The sequence below is a fragment of the Apium graveolens genome, chromosome 1 (assembly GCF_009905375.1).
Source record: "Apium graveolens cultivar Ventura chromosome 1, ASM990537v1, whole genome shotgun sequence".
NCBI classification, from domain to species: Eukaryota; Viridiplantae; Streptophyta; class Magnoliopsida; order Apiales; family Apiaceae; genus Apium; species Apium graveolens.
This window is the reverse complement of record NC_133647.1, coordinates 155,715,416-155,727,255: the sequence shown is the minus strand read 5'-3', so window position 1 is coordinate 155,727,255 and position 11,840 is coordinate 155,715,416. Positions and strand designations below refer to the sequence as shown.

Sequence of the window (11,840 nt, the reverse complement as noted above, 5' to 3'; positions counted from 1 at the left end):
ACGTGTCCAAATTAAGCGGCACGTGACATCATGCTTATGTGCCAACATGTTAAAGGCTAGTTATGTTCAGGGTATCAACAATACCATAGGTCAATAAATAACGGGACGATCTCTTTCATATGGTTCTAAAATTTTGTATACAATCAACGAAGCATTACTCTATCCTGTATACAGTAGTAAAATTATTTTTGTAAACTGTTTTACATAGAAGATATTTTAATCAACTGTCTTAATGCAACCATAAGTTTTAATTGTCGGGGCCCAGATATTAAATTCATATCCCTCCCAAGTCCCCAACCAATCCAATCCTCCATTCTACAGCTGCCACCCATATCACAGATTTCAACCCTACACTATTCACACACACTGACATGCAGGCAAGCTGAAGATGACCGCATTAATTAACTACATACTTCGTTAATTTTATTATTTTTTTATAAAAGATCTGCTGATCTCCGCTGTACTCCCTTTCTACTTTCTACTACATCTGTATTAAAAGTAAGCACGCACTAATCAAGAACTTAATAGTGTTAATTTCAGGTGTTCTTTTTTATTTGTAAAAATGTATTAGTATGTAGAATATAATTCGATGTTGGCTTGAAATATAGGTTAAATTGTAGTTGTCAAGAAGTGGAGTTGTTATACTCAAAAAGTTTAGTAAGTGATTCATTAATATGGAATGCATGGGCTGTTAGAAGTCTCTGTCTCTGTATCTGCATTAGTCTTTCTTTAAATTGCCTCACTTTTTTATTTATTTAGTTGCAACCTTTAATTTGTGTTTTGTTTTCTTACGGGTTAAGTGTGATATGGAAATAGAGGTGAGTAGTGGTGGTATGGATGTTGAAAATGGAGTGGCAGCAAATGAACAGGGAGGAGCTTATTTGGTTTGGGAAGATCTCAATGCGGTGGTTCCGAACTTTGGAAGTAATGGAGAGAGCAAAAGATTACTTCAAGGACTTAATGGTTTTGCTGAGCCTGGTAGAATCATGGCTATTATGGGTCCTTCTGGTTCTGGCAAATCCACCCTTCTTGATACTCTAGCAGGTCTCTCTCTCTCTCTCTCTCTCTCTCTCTCTCTCTCTCTCTCTCTCTCTCCCTCCCCCCCCCCCTCTCTCTCTCTCTCTCTCTCTCTCTCTCGCTTTCCTTCCTTCTCTCCCTCCCCCCTCTCCTCTCTCTCTCTCTCTCTCTCTCTCTGTCTCCCTCCCTCTCTCTCACTTCAGTGTTTCAAGATGAACCCTTTGCTGTGTTATGTATATTATTGATATCAATGAGTATATGAATTACATTAAGCTTACATTTTTTAAGAAAGTGTACCAGGTTAATTAGATGAGCATTACTTGTTTGGGGTGGAATAATAGCAGTATACATATTTTGTGTTTATGGCTCCCACATATCTAGCTACTTGAATTTGTTACTTTTTCTGACTCTTTTTCAAATTCGATAAATGTTGGTTGATCATATATTTCATTCTAGTTCTATGATTCAGAGTATCCTTTCCTATTTGATTCCTTTGAATTCCATATTCGAAGTTGCGATCGGATCTATTCATTAATAAGAATCGATTCAATACATTTCTTATGTACCTATAGCCTATAGGCTATAGGTGCTATTTTGTATTTGAATCAGATTTCGGATCAATCTATATTGATTGACTCCCTCCATTAGGTTGTTGCTAGCAAATACCATTTTTTTTGTTTTGGATCTTCCAAATCATTTCCGCAGGAGATCCGGACCCATTTTTTATGATCCTTCGATAAAAATTCAATCTCTTCATAAAAAAAAGGAGGTAGAGCCAATAAAGATTTTTTTTTCGTGCATTCTGATATTCGTGAGAGTGATCCATGCCTATTACACATCAGGTGACCTAAAACTACTACTTCTATCCTGTGACATGTTTGCGCTCTTTGGTAGTGACACACTAGAAATGCCATTGAAATCAGATTTTGTACCTTGCACCGCTGCACAAGTTTACTTGTGTTCTAGCACAACTTTGTCCTGCTTCAGTTATTCTGTTTTTACTGTCAGAAATATTTAAAATTAGATCACCTTTCTTAGGACTGCAATTGTGCAATAGTTGCTGTTTCCTGTTTGATTTTTATGCTACTCAACATATAAATATTTCAAGTATGCTCCTTATCCATACAGATAATTTTTGAGACTGCATGATCAAGTGGTCACCATAGTTACCAGGCACAAGACAGTTAATTTGAAAAAATAACTAGTGAATAGGGAATATACCAGAGCATGTCGTTTGAGTTTTTTATGGTCCTTGTGATTTGAGACCATGACAATATATGAAGACTTCGGTTTAGCTTAAACTAACAATATGAAAAGCCCTTTCAACTTCACAACAGATATTGTTCCCTATATGTCGTGAAATTCCTAATGGAGGATGGTCCAGAATATGAACACAATTAGTGGCGTAATCATAGTTGCTATTCCTATGACCAATTCAAGACACATTGAGGAACTGGGGTCAATATCAATTATGCTTCTCCTTGCAATATAAGTTTACCAGGCTGATAATTACTGAATATTGTTACAGGTAGACTGTCAAATAATGTTGTGATGACTGGACAGATTTATGTTAATGGTAACAAGAGAAGACGAGACTATGGTGTGGTTGTGAGTACCCTCACTTCTCTTATGATCATCTTAGTTTGAATCATTACAGCTAAAAAGTTCAGGAGTAATAAAATTGACATCCATCATAAACTATTTTTTTTATATACTGATGAGATCTGAAGTCCTTAGTATAATAGTTTGTATCTCTGTCTGCTTGTCATTTTTAGGCTTATGTCACACAAGAGGATGTTTTATTGGGAACTCTTACAGTTAGAGAAACTATCACTTACTCAGCTCATTTGAGACTACCATCTACAATGACTGCCGAAGAGGTTAATGGGGTAATAGAGGGGACGATTATGGAGTTGGGGCTTGAGGATTGTGCTGACACCCTCATAGGAAACTGGCAATTAAGAGGTGTAAGTGGTGGAGAGAAGAAAAGGGTTAGCATTGCTCTTGAAATTTTGGTTAGACCTCGTATCTTATTTCTTGATGAGCCCACTAGTGGCCTGGATAGCGCCTCTGCCTTCTTTGTGGTCCAAGCTCTTAAAAGTGTTGCTCGTGATGGACGAACTGTAATTTCTTCAATTCATCAGCCTAGTAGTGAAGTTTTTGCACTGTTTGATGATCTCTTTTTATTATCCGGGGGTGAAGTTTGTTACTTTGGTGAAGCAAAGATGGCTGTCAAGGTAATCTTTACTAGTTTAATTAAATTATAAAAATATTTCCTGACAACACAAAAATATTTTTTTAAGCAAATATCAAATTTAATTTAACTTTTGGAGTTGAGTCATATGATTAATCTTATGTTGGTGGTAAGTTTCAGTCCTACAATTCTGTAAGCTGCACCTATAGTTTGTCAACGTGTTATTTTCGTGCTAACAAACTAGTCTTTCTAATTAGTATTTTTCTTTACAGTTCTTTGAGGATTCTGGATTTCCATGTCCGAGGAGAAGAAATCCTTCTGATCACTTTCTACGCTGCATAAATTCTGACTTTGATGTTGTGACAGCAACACTGAAGGGATCACAGAGAATTAATGTATGTATGCAGCAGTGTCTGAATCATTAGTTTGTCTCGAAGCTTTAATTGAGAGATACAGACTTCTTCCGTAAAAGCCACAACTTAAGTGGGATTTTTTTAGAGATGATCTTACAGCATTTTTGTGTTAAACATTTCAAGTATTGAACATTGACTTGTATTTAACTTCATTACAGGAAAGGGAAGATGTGTTGGATCCTATGATGAATCAGGCGACAGCCGATATTAAAGCAAGACTTATTAAGAATTACAAAAGCTCCGAATACCGTGCAAAGACTAGAGCAAAGATCTATGAAATCAAGAACTATGTAAGCGTTTGAATATTAAGCTTTTGACAGTTAGTATACAATTTTTTTTAATTTCTGGGTAATTAATTCAGCTTCTTATAGTCATCAGCATGTCAACCTTTTCTTTGTATAATTAACATTCATAGATTGGCGACAGTGTCTAATTTTGATTGCTAGATCATCGACGATGCCTAAATTTTGAGCTCAATAGGCAATTGATGTCTGGTTCTCAAGTCTGTTCTAAAAACTATCCAGTCTCTTAATTTTTATCTTAATGTTAGTAATTATGATACTTATACACTTGAGACAAGTCATCAGTGTTTTTGTTCTGTGGCAGATCATACTTGAATTTCTAAATGTGTATATTGCTTATAATTTGAATTATGAAAGAAAATAATAGTGAATTTCACCATCGGACTGACTTTTGAATAGATTTCTTAACTAAAGATTTAACCGTGTATCTCAAGTTTGGAAATCAACTTCCAAACTGATGTAACTCAAGACAATAAGGCGGTAGCTTTTAGTTCTGTACTTCTGTTCTTGGTAGATCATTAGTACCGAAACAATATTAAGCATGATAAAAACAATACAGACTTTTGTTTCTCACTTGAGTGTTCTATACCATTGCACACATCATTAGAAAGTTTTTTATTTTATTGATAACTTTATCATATTTCAAATCTGGGCTTTCTAAATATTTTTAACTATAGTATCTGACATAGCTTATTTACTGCAGCAAGGTATTGAGATTGAATCGTTCAGTGGAAGTCAAGCAGGATGGTGGAAACAACTTATTACACTGACAAAACGATCTTTTGTGAACATGTCTAGAGATGTAGGATATTACTGGTCGAGAATAGTCATATACATAGTTGTAGCATTATGTGTTGGTACTATCTACTATGATGTTGGCACTGGTTACACTGCAATATTGGCTCGTGGAGCTTGTGGTGGCTTCATCACAGGTTTTATGACTTTCATGTCCATCGGAGGCTTCCCATCTTTCATTGAAGAAATGAAGGTAAAAGATCATGACAATAAAACATAAAGAGAAGCTGTGCTGTCTCCTGTCTGTGTTCAAAACTCAATCCTCCCGTAGATGGGATGAGGAGAATACAGCTAGGACGAGAGCCCTTTTGTATAAATGTTGCTCTTATATTTTGTAGTTTTTCCAACCTTTTTTCTACAATTGTCTAACAGGTCTTCTACAAAGAAAGGCTCAATGGATACTACGGAGTTTCTGTTTTTATACTTTCAAACTTCATCTCTTCCTTCCCATATTTGGTTGCAGTTTCTTTTGTTACCGGGACAATGACATACTACATGGTGAAATTTGGGCATGGCTTATCCCATTACGCATACTTTTGTCTCAATCTCTTTGGCTGTATTGCAGTTGTCGAAAGCTGCATGATGATTATAGCAGCATTGGTTCCCAATTTCTTGATGGGTATCATAACTGGAGCAGGAGTTCTGGTATAGAAAACACTTAAATCATATTCTCCTATATTTTTGGTTTGGTTTCTTTTCATTCATAATCGACCAATTATTATGCAGGGAATCATGATGATGACATCTGGATTCTTTCGCTTGCTTCCTGACCTTCCAAAGGTTATTTGGCGGTACCCTATATCATACATAAGCTATGGGTCATGGTCACTACAGGTACTAATTTCAATAGTATTTAGTTACTTTTATGGAGAATACAATTAGATGAATTAAAGGATTTAAAAAGTTCTGTAAAGAAATTACTAGTAAATATAAGTTGACATCAGATTAATAAAAGAACTTAATATATCAAGGGCTACAAAGTGATCATCCAGCAACATGTTTGTAATTCATGTTTTAACTGCATGCTTCAACCTCGTACTTGCTCTTATAAATTCAGCGCTGGAAATATCACTTCCCCGAATTATCAATTTTATATTTATAACATAGATATTATACTACATTATCATTTTAAATATTGACATAAGCCTGAACCCTCTATAAATGCAGGGGGCATACAAAAACGACATTCTGGGGCTCATGTTTGATCCTCTAATACCCGGTGATCCACAAATATCTGGTGAAGATGTTATTACCACGATGTACGGTCTGTCACTTGATCATTCAAAATGGTGGGATTTGTTTGCTGTATACGCCATTCTCATAGCTTATAGAGTTACCTTCTTTGTCATTCTGAAAGTAAACGAAAGAGCTGGACCTTATTTACGAACTCTTTATGCTAAAAGAAGTCTGTATCGACTCAACCAAAGGCCTTCATTCAAGAGAAAACCTTCCATTATTTCGAAGAGGTATTCTAATCTTCATTCGTTGTCTTCCCAAGAGGGGCTTAGTTCTCCTATGGCCTAATCAAAGAACTGCAGAAGAAGTCATGAAACTTGAAAATTTGGCTGTGTACTACAATGTTACTCAGACATTTCATTTTACCTTCGAGTACCCGTGTCACACACTCGACACTTGGATATGGATACTAGGACTCGGACACTTATTTTAGGTCAAAAACATGTATAGTTTTCAAAAAGTTGCCGAGTCTGATACTTAGACACGTGTCAATGTCGGACACTTTTAGCCGGAGTCCAAGTAATATAGGTATACTAATAGAACTGAGTCGATAAACTTTGGTATTCTGTTAAATTTCACTGGCTCATTGTACTTCTGCAGTACTACAGAATTATATGATCAGAATTGTGTTACATCATGAAAAGAAAATACATGTTATATTTAAAGGTAAATAGGTTTGTGTACGTTGTTAATTAATTTAAGTTTCAAACAATTGTTAAATTTCTTTCCCAGAGTAGTTCTTCTAGTTCTCCCAGTTTTCACAAATCGTCCTGTGATCCCGTCAGACTTATTGTCCTGTGATCCTGTTGGATTGATCATTTTCCGACATAATGTAGCTTTTGTTGACGGAATATCTTGTCAGTTAATGCAGGAATTTTATGTAGTGGAAGTTGACACAATCTTTAATTCAAGAAAAACCTAATATTCATCTTGATTTCAGAAAATGTAAGAACCGAGAGGTGATAATGTGAGAACTGAGTGGCTGTAGTAATACTTAGACAGATGGGAGAGTCTGTTAAAATGAAAGATATCAGAAACTAAGGGATTTATATTTAACATGTTGCTGAAACAGTAGCATAAATTTGAATTGCACATGACCACGGTATGTAAAATAATGCAGAGTCATGTAAGTTCAAACTTCAAAAACAGTACAAAATTAATGAAAGAGGTCTTTTTATCTCAACTCCCTACCTAAAATCCATTTAATTTTTATGGCAGCATTCACTCCATGACTGTTACAGAAATAAGGAAGAACAGAGCATTATTTCTTGTGATAATTTAGTTTATCCTGTTCACGACAACAGTATCATGCCCCCTTCATATCTCACATTCTTTTCTACAACTGCTGATTCCGATGTTACAGTATTTGTTATAAGGCACTGAGCTGAATAAATTGAACTTTTATTATAAAAAACCCAACACAAAGTAAATTTGTCCAAAAACTGAAAAAAATCGAAACAGCCAAAACCAAAGACCATATACAAGTAACATAACAGACACCCTCTCCGAACACTACTTGAATTATTACCTACTAACATAAGAAATTTCGAAATAGTAAGTTAACAGAGGTCATTTAAACCTAAGGTCCCCCAGGACTCATCAGGCATCAATAGAAAAGAGAGGATATAAATAGGAGTTGAGTGCAAAAGATATCTATGCACCTTCTTTCCTTACTACTTTCACTTCTATGTTACTTTGATATTTATTTAGGAGAAGCGAAGTTGTAAAGTACTGTGGAATGGAGATCGAGGTAGCAAGAAGCAATGTTACACCTGATCTTGAAAAGGGTAAGGTTGTGTATAAAGGTGATGAAACAGAAGCTGCATACTTAGTGTGGGAAGATCTGACCGTGGTGCTTCCAAACTTTACTAGTAATGGAGCTACCAAAAGGTTGCTCAGTGGGCTTACCGGATGTGCCCGACCAGGTAGGATCATGGCTGTTATGGGCCCTTCTGGATCAGGCAAATCGACCCTTCTTGATTCTTTAGCAGGTACTACATTTTATTTTAGCTTTGCTGCATGTCTTTGTACGTGTTTTTCAGACACAGAATAACATGCACGCGTATTGGTAAAAGCATTGATTTTTGTTCATGCATATTGATGTTTGATGAATTTTTATCTTAAATTTTCTACAGACATCTGATTTGATAACAATGAATTCTCTTGATACATGATGCATGTACGCATCCATATGTCTAAATAATTTTGTAAATCTTTCTGAACGCAGTATAATGTGCATGCAGGGTGATCACCCACTGGTCAGTCTTTAAGTATAATGTACCCTAGTCAAAATCAGTTTACGGGACCTTAGGCGGAGATCTTTTCCACATATACTCAGTCAGGATCACCTCTATGTGTATCATGGTCTCAGGGCAACTTAATTTGGACTGCGAACACAAGATTCATGTGTTTTCTCTATGTATAGAAACTATCCTCTGTTCGGAAACTGATAAAATCATGCATATTGGTTTCACCCTCTGCCGTTCATGCTCCACTGATATTTGAAAAATGGTCTTAACCTTCATTTTAGGTAAATAAACGCCATAATTATTAGTTTAAAAAAATATTGCGGCAAAACAAATTTGTATCTTCAACTGCACACAGAGAGGATTATTGGTAGATAGCCTAGCGATAAATGTCTATCTTCTTCTTCCTCCCCACGATAGGCAGGGTCATGGGATTTAATACGAATATGTACTAATTATCCCACGATTTCTAATTCTCTTGCAGTTCTCTGACATGCCTATTCATTACTAAAGTAAAATTTAGAAATAAGGACATAATAAAATTGTCAAATTATAAAAGATTGCAGCAACAATTATCTTGTATTTCATAAAGTATGGGGATTCTCAGGGTAGTTGTATAATTATGATTGATGAATCAATTTTTTAAGTATAGGCAGTACATAACGGAAATAAGTTATCTGCAGAAGATAATGGAAGTAACTTATCTTCTGAAGGTGGTTGAAATTTGCAGGTAGACTTTCAGGAAATGTTATCATGACAGGCAATGTTGTTCTTAATGGGAGAAATAAGAGTCTTGATTATGGTTTTGTTGTAAGTAATTTTTATTAACATGGTCATTTCTTTTTATATTTAAATTTTAAATGCTCTAAAATTCAATAATTTTTATATTGTTCTTTCAGTCGTACGTTAAGCAAGAAGATATGCTTTTAGGCACACTTTCAGTAAAAGAAACTATTAGCTATTCTGCACACCTGAGGTTGCCTGAATGCCTAAGTAAAGAAGAAGTGAATACGATTGTTGAAGAAACAATCTCGGAAATGGGACTTGAAGATTGCAAAAATCGACTTATAGGAAACTGGCATTTGAGAGGTATAAGTGGAGGAGAAAAGAAGAGGGTTAGCATTGCACTTGAAATCTTGACACACCCTAGTCTCTTGTTTCTTGATGAACCAACAACTGGCCTCGACAGTGCATCAGCTTTCTTCGTGATTCAAACTCTTAAAAATATTGCTTGTGATGGACGTACTGTTATTTCTTCTATTCACCAACCAAGTAGTGAAGTTTTTGCAATGTTTGATGATCTTTTCCTGTTATCTGGTGGTGAAACTGTCTACTTTGGAGAAGCAAAGATGGCTCTAGAGGCATGAAATAGATTTTTGATTAATCTACTCTTTATTATCCGCGAACTTGACTACTTACTCCTGATTCTGATACCTTTTTTTTTTTGCAGTTTTTTGCAGATGCAGGATTCCCCTGTCCTAGTAAAAGAAATCCTTCTGATCACTTTCTTAGGTGTATCAATTCAGATTTTGATGCTGTTAATGAAACTTTGAGGGGGTCCAAGAGAATAACAGTATGCAACAACCTCTTTCATATCAGTTCACTTTTAATGCAATACCGAACTGTGCAAATGTCCTGAACAACTAAAAAAAATACTAGTACAATTTAGGAGGGAGGGAGTCTCAAAAATATCGTATCAGATACGTGTGAAAAATGCTCAAGATAGATTGATAGTAAAACACCACTCTACATTACGGAATTTATTTCCTTCCATACTTTCTTCTTCAGTTGTGGCATTTAGTCACAGATTCATTTTTTCTGATATTTAAAAGGCCTTCTCCCTCAGTAGCATCCATCTGTGGACATGATTTCAAGTGCTGTTAATTATTTATCTTAAACTGTTTCTTTTTTTTGTAGGGACAAGATTTTCTCAAGTGCGGTGATTCTTTGGAAAATCTGCTCTGTGCCGATATCAAAGAGAAGCTTGTCAAGAACTACAAATCCAAGTATTCTGCAAGAACTAAATCTAATATTAGAGAAATCTTATCAATTGTAAGCCATGTTATATTTCTTTTTCTCCTTCCTTTAATTATGCTTCACTATATCATAAACAAAATGCAAAATCATGGTTCAATATAATGCAGGAGGGACTTTCAGAAGGATTAAAATGTGGGAGCAGGGCAGGGTGGTTAAAGCAACTAATAACACTGACCAATAGATCATTTGTAAACATGTCTCGAGACATGGGATATTACTGGCTCCGAATATTTATCTATATAGCCTTATCTTTCTGTGTTGGCACTGTCTTCTTCGACGTTGGAACCAATTATCGTGCAATATTGGCTCGTGGAGCTTGTGGTGGTTACATTACTGGCTTCATGACAATCATGTCCATCGGAGGCTTCCCTTCTTTTATCGAAGAAATGAAGGTAAATTTTGAACCAGATACTAGTTTTCCTAAAGAAAACAATCTGAAGTCCAAAGGAATGGGCTTTTTGCCCGTAAAATGACTAAATAATATCTTAATATGTATTTTCATTTGTGTATGGAGGCAGATTTTTGGAAGGGAGAGATTGAATGGACATTATGGAGTTGGAGTATTTACAGTTTCAAACTTTTTGGCATCGTTTCCGTTCTTGGCTGTGATGTCACTTGGTTCAGCAACGATCACGTATAACATGGTTGGATTTCAACCAGGATTCACTCACTTTCTGTATGCATTTCTTGATCTATTTATGGCCATTGCTGTTGTTGAGAGTTACATGATGATTGTGGCTTCATTGGTGCCTAATTTCTTGATGGGTATTATAGCTGGTGCTGGACTTATAGTAAGACTTCACTTCTCTTTTGTATATAAATCAGGCATTCATGATTATACTTGGCTCTAACTTTTTTCATGTCCTAGGGAATCATGATGATGGATGCAGGATTCTTCAGGCTCATGCCTGATCTTCCTGTTCTTTTCTGGCAGTACCCAATCTCGTATATCAATTACATGGCATGGGCATTACAGGTACATCCTGTCGCTATAACACTTAAATCATCATAGGCTTTCTTCTTTGATCTGAAAATGTATGCGAAACTGTTGAAACTACTGATGTCTGTATCCAATTATGCAGGGTGCATTCAAGAATGATATGATTGGCCTCGAGTTTGAGCCTAGTGAGCCAGGTGAACCGAAGCTGAAGGGCGAAAACATCCTCAAATCAATGCTGGGCGTATCTTTAAAACACTCGAAATGGTGGGATCTAGCAGTTGTTGTAGGAATGCTGATACTCTGCAGGCTTCTCTTCTTTGCCATTCTCAAATTTAAAGAAAGTGTTCTTCCCATGTTACGAAAGCTTTATGCTAACAATAGAATTGAACATCTCCACAAGAGGGCTTCATTTAGGAAAACGCAGACTTTTCCTTCACTGAGGCATCAAGCTTTACATTCTTTATCTTCTCAGGAGGGTCTTAACTCTCCACTTCACTGAGACACCAAACTGCAGTTTGTAATAGAATTCCAGTGCCTGCTACGTTTGATTAAGCCTACAACCAACTCTACCATTTTGGTATGATATATTTGGTTTTCATATTAATTGTTGATCTCATATTTCTTGCTCGGAAATACTACTGATGTTTAATTCAATCCGGT

General features: G+C 35.9%; 2 protein-coding genes across 3 annotated transcripts; both read left to right on the top strand.

The window, feature by feature from the left end:
• Positions 1–341: 341 nt before the first annotated feature.
• Positions 342–6,653, top strand: LOC141668525 (ABC transporter G family member 15-like). Of its 2 annotated transcripts, none has more exons than XM_074475436.1 (10): positions 342–498; positions 817–1,044; positions 2,546–2,625; positions 2,793–3,254; positions 3,484–3,606; positions 3,783–3,914; positions 4,630–4,914; positions 5,094–5,366; positions 5,448–5,555; positions 5,889–6,653. In XM_074475436.1, exons 2-10 carry the CDS (start codon positions 834–836, stop codon positions 6,243–6,245), a joined length of 2,031 nt encoding a protein of 676 aa, XP_074331537.1. In that variant the 5' UTR covers positions 342–498; positions 817–833; the 3' UTR covers positions 6,246–6,653. The 2 variants fall into 2 exon arrangements, with proteins under 2 accessions (XP_074331537.1, XP_074331529.1); XM_074475428.1 differs by having other exon boundaries at positions 801–1,044.
• Positions 6,654–7,695: 1,042 nt separating this feature from the next.
• On the top strand, positions 7,696–11,728 carry LOC141708386 (ABC transporter G family member 15-like). Its single transcript, XM_074511999.1, has 9 exons — positions 7,696–7,948; positions 8,934–9,013; positions 9,103–9,564; positions 9,654–9,776; positions 10,121–10,255; positions 10,348–10,632; positions 10,759–11,031; positions 11,109–11,216; positions 11,323–11,728. Exons 1-9 carry the CDS (start codon positions 7,696–7,698, stop codon positions 11,677–11,679), a joined length of 2,076 nt encoding a protein of 691 aa, XP_074368100.1. The 3' UTR covers positions 11,680–11,728.
• Positions 11,729–11,840: the final 112 nt, after the last annotated feature.